This window comes from Panulirus ornatus, chromosome 7, assembly GCF_036320965.1.
Source record: "Panulirus ornatus isolate Po-2019 chromosome 7, ASM3632096v1, whole genome shotgun sequence".
Classification (NCBI taxonomy): domain Eukaryota; kingdom Metazoa; phylum Arthropoda; class Malacostraca; order Decapoda; family Palinuridae; genus Panulirus; species Panulirus ornatus.
Window position 1 is genome coordinate 3,537,005 of NC_092230.1, and position 16,654 is coordinate 3,553,658.

General features: G+C 43.1%; 1 protein-coding gene across 1 annotated transcript in view; it reads right to left on the reverse strand.

Moving 5' to 3' along the window:
• Window positions 1-16,654, reverse strand: part of LOC139749374 (limbic system-associated membrane protein-like) — a 39,033-nt gene that overhangs the window by 19,787 nt on the left and 2,592 nt on the right. Inside the window, exons 2-4 of the mRNA XM_071663156.1 lie at window positions 12,940-13,156; window positions 8,080-8,229; window positions 1,110-1,238 (exon numbers count right to left, since the gene is read on the reverse strand). Coding sequence (XP_071519257.1) covers window positions 1,110-1,238; window positions 8,080-8,229; window positions 12,940-13,156 — 496 coding nt within the window. The remainder of the gene's footprint in view (window positions 1-1,109; window positions 1,239-8,079; window positions 8,230-12,939; window positions 13,157-16,654) is intronic.

Below are 16,654 nucleotides of genomic sequence, written 5' to 3' on the forward strand. Positions count from 1 at the left end.
CACTTTGTATCTCCAACACATTCCAAACTCTCTTCATTCTTCCTTAAAACCCCTCGACATCTCCAACATCTCTCTCGCCCACACACTCTCTCTCTCCCACACTTTACCAGCGATTCAACTTCCCATTATAGCTTTTCTCCTCCTACCTAGATCTTGCTTGTTTCAGATCTTGCCTTCTCTCGTCATCTTCCACTTAGAATATTTCCCCGTTCGAAGTAACCTTCAAAAATATATTTTTTTTTCATCTCTTAAAACCTTGCCCGATTTTCTCAGTATTTAGATACCCCCTTCCTAGTCTACCCCCACGAAGATTTGCCTCTTCCGACTCTGCAGTTGTCTGCTAAGACCTCAATATATCTTTTCAGCTCATCACACTCGCATAATCTTGATATAATCATCGTAGAACTCGCATGTAGAGCCACACTATATTATGACCTATGCGCTCGAGAGAAAGGCCCTGAAATAATCGCGATTGGTGGAGAGATCTGGTTCAAACTAATGCATAATTAAAGAAGATCTGTTCCAACACTGTGATTATTAAGGGTGACCTAATCTGACAACGCACGTACGCTTGGCGTACACTAAGGTGAAGGTGTATACTTTGACTTGCGTATGTCTGGGGCTTGATTAAACCTGGTACACGCCCACTTAAACCCACTCGTGCGAGGGGAATTCGTAGACGGGTCTCTTGAAGATGTAGACAGTGAGGAACTGGTGGATCCACTCTTTACTTATATACAGAACTACACTTATTTATTCTTCGACTTGACAGAGACTTGGGGTCTTTTTTTTATAAGGTCAGACCACCTCGCTTTGACCTTGGGTCTGTGTATCTATATAAGTCTTGAAATTTACCATAAACCAGGACTTTCTGAGACTTGGTAGGGACCTTTGTAAGCTCATATCGGACTACTTACACGTAATGACTTGTACGTACTTGCATATACTTGACAGAGACCCTTAAATACTTACATGGAATCCTCTACTTTATAAGCTTAAAAGAAACCTGGACTTATGAGATCATTTAACTTTCTAAGCTTGGTAAAGACTTGGAACCAACTTACACTACTTAGCGGAGACCTACTTATACTTACACTGGACCTACTTACACTTGACGGAGACCTGGACTCTGGCAGAAACAGCAGGTGGGACACCATTGGAGGCCACACACAGGAAGGCTCCGCTGTCCTCCCGGTTGACGGAGGCCAGGTGGAGACGTGGGCCAGCAACCTCCACCACTGTGGGAGGAGGACCAGCGGGGAGGTCAGGTTAATGGCAGGATACTTAACACTGAACACATCAGGAGGGTTATATACTTGATATTTAACACTGAACACATCAGAATGGTTAAAAACCGTGATACTTAACACTGAACACGTCAGGAAGGTTAAATACAGTCATGTTTAACATTGAACATATCAGAATGGTTGATGATTTCTTGCTCTTTAGGTACAGTCATGTTGTCAGCGATGAACCAGACTTGTGTGTTGGAAAGACATTAAGGTTTCATGGGCCATATCTATTCTTTGAGGCTGGACGAGTCTCTCTCTCTCTCTCTCTCTCTCTCTCTCTCTCTCTCTCTCTCTCTCTCTCTCTCGCACACACACCCAGGGTACCCAAAGGAGCCGCTTTAGCTCCCTCTGACCAGCCTGGAGTGGAGCACGTCTCCGTCATAAACATTTTACTGCTCTCCCAGATACAGCTGTGATGTCAAGGAGTCTCCAAATATTTGTGGATACTCCTCTTTTTTTTTTCTTCTCCGATCAGGATCATTGGCTCAAATTTTTTTATTCCTCTTTCTTAACCACGGTTGTCGCGCATTGTTCTTTGGAGAGGGAAGCCAAATGGTTCCCCCAAGGCTGAGGCAATACGAGACTTGGGTATGGGATTTTAAACTCCACCACGATTATAAAAGAAGTTAGTCGCAGATTTTCAACTCGTTCGATACATAACCATTCCACACATTCCTCTTCCCTCCAAAACTGTTCCGTTCCCCATGTCACAGGTGGTCATGCTCTCACACACCAGCCCCTTCAATGTACTATCGTCCACTCTCCTTGCTAACTCCTCCGCCTGGCTTTCACGCACGCCTTTCCTTGAATCGCTTTCATTTAATAAAACTGATGCATCTCGTTTCATGTACCATGAATTCTCCGGGAGAACTAAGCGAGGGCAAGACGAGAGTATTAAATTCATTCGTTAATGAGAAAAGGTTTTTAAAGAAACCAAAACCCCAAAGTTAAGACGCGGGAATACGTAGTAGACAGACGAACGGATATCCGATAGACAGTGTGATGTCGACAGAATGTTGCTATAGTCCTCGTAGACGTTAGTGGAAGCCCTGAATGAGGAGAAATTGTCAGTAAATGAAAGAAATAAGGGGAAAGGTTAGAACAGAAAATGTCTTCATTGAGTTGTTTCGAAGGCAAGTGAGGCTTGATCGAACTGTTTCAAAACCAAAAGACTAAATCGTGTTATTGCGGAGCGAGGATATCCAGTACCCACACCAGAACCACGGTCTTACAAGGGGAAAAAGAGATGCAATAAGGCGAAGCTGAAGCCAAAAATTGTCTCTGGGATGCAAAGGGACCTGAACAAATAATCGAAAGTAATCGTGATTTCTTTATCCCAACAGAATCGACTTTAACTATATCATTAAAGAAAGCCTCGTATATTTTCTTTAAAATTATTCCTATCTACGTTTCCGCAATATATGAACAAGAGAATATAATCCAAGTGAAGGTTCTTGTCTATATGACTAAAATCGCCATAGAATATATAGGATTATCATTGATTAATTACGATTATGATCGGTGTGTAATCAAAGTCAGAGGCGCCAGTCTGTATACTAATCGCGGGTCGAGGAAGAGACAAGAGGGATGGGGAAAGTTCTACTTCTGTTCCGTGGAACGGTGATGCGTCACGAGGTGAAATCGGCGTAACTTACGCATTCATTATAGCCATGAATGCCTCATGGCATTCTGCGTTGCTTCAAAAGATTCGACTATTTGACCGCAAAGTTTTCGAAGCACCGGAAAAGTACTTAATACTTTATCCCTAAGAGTGTGCAACGGTGTTTAATGGAAACCATATACCCCTGAGCGCCTGAGGATTCGAACCCGGGCCTGCTAGTGGCAGGCCGCTATCATACCAAAGCATTACACTAAGCGAACGTGCCCAGGTTCGAATCCTCATGCTCCCAGAGGTATATAGTTTGCATGTATTCCATGATTTAATATATATGTTAAAAGGTGATGCTACACTCTACTTATTTACTCCCTAAATCTACTCCCACTTCAAGTGATAGATTGTAGGTTCCATCAATCTTCCATACTTCAAGCCTAGTTATTTCATGTCCTATGTAGAAATACAATTTCTAAGTAGAATTATATTCCATTTAGAATTACACACCCCGTGTAGAAATATAACTTCTAAGTACGATTGTTCCATCTACAATTAAATATCTTACGAAAATAGTCCTATGAAGACTGTGTGTGTCTACCAGAATTTCAAATTTTGTGTAAAACTTTGCGTCGTCTGTAGAGTCAAATGTCCCATGTAGAATCGCATATCCCATGTAGAATTATACGTCCCATTGTGCGCTATATATCCCTAATAGGGATAATTCGTGTGTAGATTTTCTCAGATAAGAACTGGAAAAAAACGGAAGCGAAATATCAAATTCATAAATATACACATGTAGAGAATGGCGACTCTGATAACAAAATACTGATAAGAAAAGATAAAAATAATCAAAATGAGCTGATATTTTTCGACATTCCTTCCCTCAAGTTTTCTCCAATTGCATCCAACAAATTTTCTAAAGACGAGGCGATTTTTTTTATGGACATGGAGATGCGTGGTGTACTGTATACCATCGTAATGATGACGGGGCCAATTATCATAAAATACGAATGGCCTGTTTCCATGATATAACGCAGGCTGGTGTGTGTGTGTGTGTGTGTGTGTGTGGCAGAAATCATGTTGATGACGGACGATAGGGTGTGCTTCTCCCATGGGATCCAAGCGGACAAAAGACTGAACAACACATTGGAAGAACACGGGGTGGTGGGGTAGAGAGAGAGAGAGAGAGAGAGAGAGAAATATAACGAGATTCTAAATAAAACAATGACGGACTGAGGGAATATATATATATTTTTTTTTATTTTTTTATTATACTTTGTCGCTGTCTCCCGCGTTTGCGAGGTAGCGCAAGGAAACAGACGAAAGAAATGGCCCCCCCCCATACACATGTATATACATACGTCCACACACGCAAATATACATACCTACACAGCTTTCCATGGTTTACCCCAGACGCTTCACATGCCTTGATTCAATCCACTGACAGCACGTCAACCCCGGTATACCACATCGCTCCAATTCACTCTATTCCTTGCCCTCCTTTCACCCTCCTGCATGTTCAGGCCCCGATCACACAAAATCTTTTTCACTCCATCTGTCCACCTCCAATTTGGTCTCCCTCTTCTCCTCGTTCCCTCCACCTCCGACACATATATCCTCTTGGTCAATCTTTCCTCACTCATTCTCTCCATGTGCCCAAACCACTTCAAAACACCCTCTTCTGCTCTCTCAACCACGCTCTTTTTATTTCCACACATCTCTCTTACCCTTACGTTACTCACTCGATCAAACCACATCCATCCTCCTGCGCACAACTCTATCCATAGCCCACGCCTCGCAACCATACAACATTGTTGGAACCACTATTCCTTCAAACATACCCATTTTTGCTTTCCGAGATAATGTTCTCGACTTCCACACATTCTTCAAGGCCCCCAGAATTTTCGCCCCCTCCCCCACCCTATGATCCACTTCCGCTTCCATGGTTCCATCCGCTGCCAGATCCACTCCCAGATATCTAAAACACTTCACTTCCTCCAGTTTTTCTCCATTCAAACTCACCTCCCAATTGACTTAACCCTCAACCCTACTGTACCTAATAACCTTGCTCTTATTCACATTTACTCTTAACTTTCTTCTTCCACACACTTTACCAAACTCAGTCACCAGCTTCTGCAGTTTCTCACATGAATCAGCCACCAGCGCTGTATCATCAGCGAACAACAACTGACTCACTTCCCAAGCTCTCTCATCCCCAACAGACTTCATACTTGCCCCTCTTTCCAAAACTCTTGCATTTACCTCCCTAACAACCCCATCCATAAACAAATTAAACAACCATGGAGACATCACACACCCCTGCCGCAAACCTACATTCACTGAGAACCAATCACTTTCCTCTCTTCCTACACGTACACATGCCTTACATCCTCGATAAAAACTTTTCACTGCTTCTAACAACTTTCCTCCCACACCATATATTCTTAATACCTTCCACATAGCATCTCTATCAACTCTATCATATGCCTTCTCCAGATCCATAAATGCTACATACAAATCCATTTGCTTTTCTAAGTATTTCTCACATACATTCTTCAAAGCAAACACCTGATCCACAAATCCTCTACCACTTCTGAAACCACACTGCTCTTCCCCAATCTGATGCTCTGTACATGCCTTCACCTTCTCAATCAATACCCGCCCATATAATTTACCAGGAATACTCAAACTTATACCTCTGTAATTTGAGCACTCACTCTTATCCCCTTTGCCTTTGTACAATGGCACTATGCCATATATATATATATATATATATATATATATATATATATATATATATATATATATATATATATATACATTAATACAAATGAATTTATACATGTACATATATGTGTAAATGAGACAGAGGGAATTTATGTAGGCCCCAACCTCAGCCAGACGGCCTTGGAGAACCCAACCCAACCTGTATCGTAAACACAGGTGATAAAGGCGACGCCCTTGGGTGAGGGCAGAAGCCCTTGTGACCACAGGATGACGCAAGCTACACACACACACACACACACACACACACGGAGGAAACTCCATCAACAAGTTCTTGTACCATAGATACGTTTAAGAATAGACTTGGTAATGGGACCGCTGTGGTATAGTGGTTAGCGTTCCTGACCGTGACGCATTCACGGGTCCAAACGCCCAAGGTCGAGCGTGGCATAGGTTCGAATCCTGGTTGTACGGCCGTCGATCCACAGTCATCCCAGGTGTTCATCCACATGTAGGTGATGGTTGATAAAATGGGTACCTGCTTCAGCTAGGGGGTATATATATATATATATATATATATATATATATATATATATATATATGTATATATATATTAGCCTTGATAAGGACCTCGCTGGCCCGGGCTGTCTCTACTAACATAAACAAGCCTTGAAGGGTAGATCATAAGGTCGAGTGTCGAGCGTAAAGAAAACGTGCCTCCGTCGCTACTCTATGTAGTCTCCATCAGCCAGCACGAAGCCACTGCTTCCAAATGAGTTCGAGTGGGGAACCACTGAGGGCGAGGCAGATCAAACTTTCTCCTCCTCCAGCCAGGGGGAGTCGAAGGAAGGAACTCCAGCCTCCACAGCGAGTGAGGGAGTTAAGGACGCGACTAGAATGGAGGTGGAGAAGTGATAGAAAACGTACGACGAGTCTGTTTGAGGGTAGACATCGTCAGGCACAGATGACTCTCCGCTGGAAACTAACATGTCGGCACTGTGTATGATCAAGATAATTGCCAAGCATAATTAACAGGTGGTCCGGGTGTCTTGCAGTGTGTGTGTGTGTGTGTGTGTGTGTGTGTGGAGGGAGGGTATAGAGATATGCAGAGGGGGGGAGAGGGTCATAGAAATGGAGAGATGACGGGTTCCTTATCGTGATCTCGGAGATAAGAATGTGATGAAGACATGCAAATGTACTGGTGGGTCCAAGTGCAAAATGGAATGAGTTGGTAAACCTGTGGTATACTGGACTATTATTATACTACGCTGTGGTATGTTATACTATACTGTACTGTATTATACTACGCTGTGGTATGTTATACTATACTGTACTATGCTGCACTACAGTATACTATACTGTAATATGATTTGCTACACTGCACTACATCATAATAAACTGTTATATACTATACTGCGCTGAAGTGGAATTACCTATAATAGTAAATAGAAGTGGAAAAAAGGGGAAGAAAAAATCACTTTAGTTTAAATAAGAGGAATTTGTTTAGAACAACGAGGATCAGATGAGAGGGTGCATGTAAACACTAAGATACCGTAGCGAGTATGTGTGAGCATACATGAACAAATAGAGAGAGAGAGAGGAACATGTATGCAGATTAAAAGGGAGAAAGGCAAAGGATATTAAAAATTGTGATGCCCGTGTGTTGGGGAGGGAGAGAAATGGACTCGTGTGTATGTTGGGCCAGAGCGCCCCCGGGCTGATTAGGGAAGAGGTAATATGATGATAAGGCTGGGGGAAATGGGGGAGTAATGGGGAAGGTGGAAGGGGGGATTCGTTGTTGTATGAGGGAGGGGGTGACTGTGTGTGTGTGTGAGGGCGGGGTTGTTCTTTTGTGAGAGGCGGTCGATCATGTGTGAGGGGGGGGGGGGGGGGTCATTCATGTGTGGAAGGAGGTCGTTAGACAAAGGGTCGTCCATGTGTGACAGGAACCTGTTCATTTGAGACGAGTCTCTCATGTGTGAGGAAACGGTCGTACATGGATGAGGGAAACAGATACACACACTATACAGCATTATATGTATATATATATATATATATATATATATATATATATATATATATATATATACACGACCCAAAGTATACTTATGATGCATGTATATACACATATGTAGAACTGAAAAAAGAAATATGAATATCTAAGTGATAATGTCGTATGACGTATTTCACTGTTTGTGATCACACACACACACACACAACCATCCCAAAGGTACATTAATATGTAAAGTTAATTAAGGTTGAGTAATTCTTTGTTATAGGAAAAGACGCACACAATCCCTCTCTTTCTCTCTCCCTCCCTTTCTAGTCTTTTTTTTCTCTTTCCTCTCTCTCTCTCTCTCTCTCTCTCTCTCTCTCTCTCTCTCTCTCTCTCTCTCTCTCTCTCTCTCTTCCCTTCCCTACCTCCCTCCCTGCCTCCATTTCCCCCCTTACCTTGGGAGCGGTTCAGGGAGAAGGGCTTGGAGTCCTCCCTGCGCCAGGTCAGGCTGGGTTGTGGGTCGCCTGACGCCTCGCACTCGAGGAGCACCTGGTCGCCCTCGACCACGGAGACGTCGGCGGGCGGCCGCTTGATCCTGGGCGCCACTGGCAGGAGAGGAGAGAAGGGCAGGTACTTGGTGATGATAAGGAACTGATAAGCAGTTCATCCCTCAGGAACCAGAGATAAAAGAAGGCGAGTAATGAAATCGATAAATGACGAGAAATATCTCTATAAATGACGAGAAATAACTCTATCAATATCTCCATTGATGGTTATTCATCTCTGGAGTATGGGGGGGGTTTGAAGACGACGATGATATAACTCTATCGACAACTGCATTGATGATAAAGAATTGATGACCCACCCATTCATCCCAGGGGCCAGGGATTGATGATGCCAAAAGATAAATCTATAATCTACTGCACTGATGATAAGGAGTTGATATGGCATTCATCCTAAGAGGAAAGGATCGAAATTGGCCAAAATATAACGCTATCAAAAACCGCTTTGATGATAAGGGATTGATATACATTGACCCCAAGAGTCGGAAATCGAAGCTGGCAATAAATAACTGTAAACAACTATATGATAAGAAGATAAAGAAAGAGGAAGTTGAATAACGGTGTTGTGAAGATGGCATTGAAATGAAAGTAATTAATCCTGTCCTACACAGATAACCGTTATCTTGTATATTACCTACGACTGGGGTGTTATCATTTGAGTATTTCCAGTAAAATTTTGTTTCTCTGGGATATCAGGCACACGCCTTCTAGGATTGGGGGTCAAGGACTGGTTTAGCCATTTGACGAGCGATTAGGTAAGGTATAAATTAAGCCATACCTAAGATAATCTTATAAGGTATAAGGAAGCCATACCTAAGGTAATCTTATCAGTTACGTGAAGGACTGATATCTTAAGGGCTTCCCCACCTTTCCCTTATCCCGTCTAGTCCTGTCCCACTCACTTGGTTCACCTTGCATCTGTTCCATTCTGACAGTCTGCATTTTACTCGAGCTGCATCGCTCTGACACGTGTGCATATCTAGCAGGATTTTTTCCTTCATATATGTGTGTGCGTGTCCTTGACTTTTGATATTATAGAACTGATATTAGACGTTTCTTTATCCTCGACGAACAGTTACTACACTTGATGTAAACTGGGTAAAGGGTGCTGAAATGGTTGCAAAAAGTTTTACATTGCACGGTTCATAAAGAAGAGGCGTGATTACTGAATATTCGTGTGTTGCAAGTTTAATATTTTCAGACGAGACGAGGTAACGGGCGGAACAGATGAAGATATGAAACGAATATTTTTTTTTTTTTCAAAATGCCATCCAATATTCTATACCTACAAGAGCAGACGACCCTGTTGGATAAATGGAAAGAAAAAAAGAGGAAGATAATTACTATATCTTTGACAAAAGACGAGACGACATTGCCTTTACCCCAAGTGATAACATCTGTCCTAAAGTCGGTAGAGCTGTGTCTTGTCAGTCATTAAACATGATGGGATAAACATGAACAGCTGCCATCACTTTCCTCAGAAAGTTATATGTTATGTGACCTCGTCTTTGAGGAGTATCCAAGTCTGGTCTGTGCCTACTTCGACTCCCCTTCTGCTGCACAGCTCGGGACCTCGAGTCTTTTTTTTTTAAAACTTTGATGCTAACTTGCTGAAGATTTCTCTCTATCGATATTCTATTCTTTGCCGCCTCTTGGTCTCCTCCTAACTTCACAAACTTTATAACACTCTTCAACTATCTAGATTCTCGCTAAGAGGACGTAGGAGCCTCTCTCTCTCTCTCATCGTGTTCGCCCGATGTCCTCTACTGGGGGAAAACTCTCGATATACGCCACAGGAACTAGTTCAAGTCCTCCCACATATACGTCGGGAGTTATAGGCAAAGCCCTGACGGTTTCCATCCTTGACGATGTGGACCACTCTATCAACCACCGCCCTCATATCCCAGACCAGCACGAGACCACTCTCGCCAAAGCTGATGGATTTGTGGATTCGCTTTTCAATCGAAAAGTCATTTTCTCTCTAGCGCCTCCAGGTGGCTCATCTGTGGCCATACTCTTGTAAACATTTCTTTGACTAACTCTTATCAGCTGGTTATAACTTACACTTTATGATCATTACTTACCTTCAGCTACCTCTCCTTGGGTGTTTTTTTTTTCTTTTTTTTTTTCTATCTCTACTGAGCCCAAAAAGAGAGGCTATTGTTGAGGGAATGGGGTCATCCATTCCCTTTTTTCCTTTAGAAATGGGGTCATCTATTCCCTTTCCCCTCTAGGTATGGGGACGTATATTCCCTCTTCCTCTGAGGTTATTTCTCTTTCTTCTAACCCATTGTTCGACCAGGCCTGTTAAGAGGCCACTTGGGCTAGATAACTTCATGTCAGATAAGGATATAACTCTTCTTTGCCTCGTCTTCAGCTTCCATCTTCCTTTGAAATCATCACCCTTATTCTCAAGGTGAAGTGCGCCTTTAACCAGAAGGATACCTTTTCTTATTCACCGCCGACCAGTCTTTTTGGTCTTTGGCCAAAGATGTCTAGCAAATTTGGTTCTATTTTCCCCTTGTGCTTCCGTCACGACGGCATAATATACCTCTCTCTCTCTCTCTCTCTCTCTCTCTCTCTCTCTCTCTCTCTCTCTCTCTCTCACTGACCAAACAATATTTTCCAGCTTCTGTTCCTCTTCGACTCCATCTTGCAAGATTCTTACATTGTCTCACTCATTGACGCACTTCTCACTAACTGATGACCTGAAACCCTAATCTCGTATCGATATTCTAATGAGCCGTTCTCTCTATGGACACGCAGAAGCAAAGCGTATGGACCATGTAGCTTTGTATCGAAGAAATGTGCCTCTGTATTGTCTCCTGTGATTGCTCGTCTATACCATTTCTTCCTAGAGTCTGAACCCCATCTTCTATACATGCACTGGAACGCCCTGTCCTAGAGAATAGTACCCATTATAACCTTTCTAATCATGATCCTTTTCTAAATTGATTTCTACACTATGTAAAGTCTTTGAAATTCTCCTCCTCAACGTCTTATATCTATAATCATTCTGAGCCTCGCAATCTTCTCACTAGTTATCGATCGCTGAGGTCCTTTTCCAATGTTTTCTAGTGTCTCGTCGCTCACCTTGAGGGACTACGCGGCTTCCAATGTTGTCATCGATAAAAAAAAATTGCTCCTGACGACGGTGTGGTATGAGGACCTAATTTTTAACTTACCTGTTCATATAAAGTAGAGACGGAGTAATTAAGTTCCACAGGTCTGCCACTAATTAAGTTCTACAGGTCTGCTACCATAATAAGTAATTAGGTGATATAACACTCATTAAATGTTAAATCGGTACAATAACGTCATATCACAGCTCGCACTCGAAAATATTCCGACAAATTTTTCTCCAATTTATTGGATCTAATGTCCGTTTCGGGCCAGGTGATGAGAATGTATGTTGATGAACTAGTATCTAACAAGATGTATGGAACAAGTAAGGAGATGTGCTGAGGTTAAAGAGGCGAATTTTTGAGGAATATCTTAAGAAGAGAGGTCTTCCCCTTCGGCAAGCAATAGTCATATGAGAGAGAGAGAGAGAGAGAGAGAGAGAGAGAGAGAGAGAGAGTAAAATTGTCTCGAGCAGCCTGGGCAAATCTACAGTTCTTAGCAGGCTTAGACCGATAGACAAGACACGAATACACACAACACGAATACACACAACACGAATACAGTCTCGTATCGGACCAAAGGGAAATGGTATCAACAGGTGAATGCACGGAGAAGAGGCTATACCATATTTGCATAAGATCAGAATTAACATAGGAATTTCCACACGATATTCAGCAGTAGGACCAGAGAAAGAGACGTGGGGAAGCTTTGTGCGTTTCAAAGATCTCGAACCCCGTTTTCTACGACAGGAGAACGGCAAATGAAGGCAATAATGACACTCTGGGGTTGGAGGGCCAGAAGAAAACGGCCGTTGGGATGGGATATGGGATATGGGATCAAAGAAAATTAGGATTAAGATTCTACAGCAATGATGTCAAGGATAGACTATCCCATAATAAACACACACCAAAATAGATATGTATATATCATACGAGTCTTTCAAATATTACATGAAACTTTATACTTTCACATACGTTGTGTGTGTATTCATATGGGTGTAAATATATATATATGTGTGTATATATGTGTGCAATCATGTTCTGTGCTTGTATATGTGCAATTGTATGTCTGTATTTGTGCATTTGTGTGTCTGTATGTGTGCAATTGTGTGTCTGTGTAAATGTGTTAACAATATTTGTATGTTTGGTGGAGAAAGGGTTTTACACTCGTGTTGTTCCGTCTCTTAATTCTATATACCACGTCTTGCTTCCTATGTGTGTATAGGCTCACAGGTACACGCTAGCCTATCTCTTGACTAGATCTGAGAGGAAGATGAGCGGCTCCTTTGACTACAGGTCGACTGTCACGTCCAGGACTTGAAACCTGTTCGGGTTCGACATGTCAAAGTTCCACTCGCCTGGACCAGAGAGATAGAAAGACATAGAGATACACAGAGAAGACAGACAGAGATAGATAGATAAATTGATCGATAGAGTCTGTTATTTCCTCTCTCTGTGGCTGTCGAGTTCCACTCATCTGGGCCCAGGTAGTCCCAGGGAAGGAGAGAGAGAGAGAGAGAGAGAGTCTATAAAACTGTCTCGAAGTGGCTACCAAGTTCCACTCACCTGGGCCCAGGTCCTGAGAGAGAGAGAGAGAGAGAGCATGAAGAACGGCCCTCGGGTAGCTCACCTACCACGGAGATATGGAAGTAGAGCTTTTCCGGTGGCACTGTGTTGACCTGGCACAGGTACTTGCCCTGGTCGGTGGTGTTGACGTTGGTGATGACCAGAGACCAGGAGGAACCCCCTCGCTCCCGAAGCAGCGACACACGCTCGTTCTTGGTGATGACCACAGTGTCCACGGTCAACACGGCTCGACCCGTCAACCCGTAGTGCATCCACGCCACCTGTCAAGACCATCATCAGTAGAGGGGTCATCATGCATCCACGCCTCCTGTCATCATACATCCACGCCACCTGTCAACACCATCATCAGTAGAGGGGTCATCATGCATCCACGCCTCCTGTCATCATACATCCACGCCACCTGTCAACACCATCATCAGTAGAAGGGTCATCATACATCCACGCCTCCTGTCTACACCATTATCAGTAGAGGGGTCATAATACATCCACGCCACCTATCATAATACATCCACGCCACCTGTCATAACACATCCACGCCCCCCGTCAACACCGCTCGCATCCTGTACACCATATAAAATTTTTCTCATCGTCGCCTAACATACTTGAGTACGATTCCGCCTCGTCTGGCAGATGTTCTTGCACGGATCACAGATAGCAGTGGCCTCTATACTGAGTCCTTACACATCCACTTGGTCACTCCCCTCGCCAAACTTAAGAAGTCCCACCTCCCTGACATACGTTTTCTATTCCCTCAAGCCCCCACCCTAACATACGTTTTCTACTCCCTCAAGCTCCCCCGACATACATTTTCTATTCCCTCCCACCTACAGAGATGTCAATCTATTAAATAGATCTCCTCTGATCCCTCACTCTAGGTCTTTACCTAAACCATCGATCTTTTGTTGGCAGTGATATCAGAACCCTTTGACAAATTTGCCTCGCGTCAACCCAATAGATTCGTCTACTCGATATAGTTTCCATATGGAACTTATAACGTCTCTTACTTGAGTCGCTTGTGCCAGTTCCATTTTCTCCTCTATATATGTTGGCTGATGCTTCATCATCTTCCTGGTTACGTTTGAGAGTTAGGATAATGTGTGGTTCAGAGCCACCTCGCTGTCACCTTCTTTAAAAAATTGGCACGACGTTGGCTTTCTTCTATGCTGCTGGAATGCTGCCATCAGCCACGGTCTCTACGCACTCCTTGGGTCCAAATGGTAAGAAGTTATCGCGTCCATGAGTTTTGTGCGGGGTCTCCCTCCTCTATAAGCTTTTCAAAGCTGTTGGATTTATATTCACTAGTCTTTTAAGTTATCTTTCTCATCCCTGAACAGCAGGGGTGATATCGTCGCGTCTTGAATTGTACACTATGACACTTCATATTCAATTTGATCTATAGAGTTGTTAAAAATGTATGCTTTAAGTTAAGATATTTAGTCCTGAACTATAGACTTTGAATCTTTAGTAGGAAATTTTAGCCTCTTTTTGAACTTTATACAAGTCACGTTTTAATGTGTTTTTGATAAGGCAGGATTGTTAGCCATTATCCATTTTCTTTAGTCTTTCTCGAAGACTAATTTCACGCTGGGCTTTTATGATGATATATATTTTCCATGGAACATTTGGGACTTTATGAACAGCAGCTCATAATGTAGATATTACATGTGTATTATCCTTTCTCTTTATAGGTTCTGATGATGGTGTATGTAACTACAGAAACGTAAGCCAACAAAACCAAAGATGTACACCCACGTCCTGGTGAATCTTTTACAATCACAACTGCGTTTTCAAAGCAACAGATCCACAGCTGATATATAGATAGATAAGGGGTAAAGGAGATGGGTTTGATTAGGGCCTTTAGTTGCCCGTGCCGTCTTGACTAGCATAAGATCAGACATATAGAATTTACTTCATCTGAAGAACAAGATGAACACAGATCCGAGGCGGGTGTGCCCACGAGAACCGTTTTTCAATTTCACAGTTACTGCGCCCGCGAGGACTCCACATCCAGCCTTGATGGCGTTCCCTGTACCATCCCATCCCCACCACAACCCCATCCCTCTCCCCATCACAACCCCATCCCTCTCCACACCACGCCAACCCCATCTCCCCCCCTTTAACTTTCTGACTTTTGATAAATGTTGGGCCAGAGGTGCGTTCCAGCACGTGTTACGAAACCTTTTTCAAAAAGAGAACCCGAATCTGGTTTCTCGCTCTCTTGTGGGTTCGAAGTCATTCCTTTATGGTTTCAGGTCACGTTAGATATGAATCTTACCATCGCATTACGTGGCTTCTGTTGTCGAATCTATACCTGATCTCGTAGTTGTTTCTTCATTTATTGGCTTCTGTTGTCGAATCTATACCTGATCTCGTAGTTGCTTCTTCATTTATTGGCTTCTGTTGTCGAATCTATACCAGATCTCGTAGTTGTTTCTTCATTTATTCTTCTTCAAAAAGTTGTCCAGGATCCTCTGTCTTGAAAGATCGAGTACCAATACGGTTATCAGACTGGTTCATCTCGAAGACTAATCTACTTAAGCATCCATTAGTTCAAAGGTTCATTATCTACCATCATCTTCTGTAAGGTTATGGTTTCCATCTCCAATTACGATGGTCCTCTTCACTAGTCTCCTCTTCTATCTCTTTCTTGTTATTGAACATCTCCTTCAAGCGTTTACATTCCATTTGACATTCTTGATCTGTTCTTGACTGTGTGTATGTAGACTGGCTATATTCCTCACCCGGTCGGTTCTAGGCTTTCGTTCCTTCCATATGATTTAGTTTTTGTTTACCTTCATCCTAATTCTATCAGTGGGCGTCCCACTCCTCCTTTACGGCGTACCTCCATTTTCTTCGTCATCTCTTACGTCATCTTCTTACCTTTCACTTCCATGATGGCGATTTTATCTTCGTCTCTTTGAGTCCTGCTCTTCCAAATACCATAACAAACTTACAACTTTCCAGCTGACGTTTCCATACCCACTTTCCAGCTGACGTTTTCATACCCACTTTCCAGCTGACGTTTCCATACCCACTTTCCAGCTGACGTTTCCATACCCACTTTCCAGCTGACGTTTCCATACCCACTTTCCAGCTGACGTTTCCATACCCACTTTCCAGCTGACGTTTCCATACCCACTTTCCAGCTGACGTTTCCATACCCACTTTCCAGCTGACGTTTTCATACCCACTTTCCAGCTGACGTTTCCATACCCACTTTCCAGCTGACGTTTCCATACCCACTTTCCAGCTGACGTTTTCATACCCACTTTCCAGCTGACGTTTCCATACCCACTTTCCAGCTAACTTGCGATACACTGGAAACAGTTTTCCTCTCTGTTTGCCATCAGTAACGTCTATGTGATCCAAACTGTTTGTCATCAGTAACGTCTATGTGATCCAAACTGTTAGTTCATCCTCTCTGCCTTAATGTCACTCTCTAGGAATGTTTTGATTACCTACATACTCGTGCGACAGGATTTTGTCTTTGCCTGGCAGACTTTCCTCTGTTTTCTATTTTTCACGTGTGATTAGGTAGCGTTTACCCCCCACCTCTGTGATTAGGTGGGGTCCATCCCCATCTCTGTGATTAGGTGGGGTCCATTCCCCACCTCTGTGATTAGGTGGGGTCCATCCCTCACCTCTGTGATTAGGTGGGGTCCATTCCCTTCTCATGTGATTAGGTGGGGTCCATCCCTCACCTCTATGATCAGGTGGGGTCCATTCCCTTCTCATGTGATTAGGTGGGGTCCATCCCT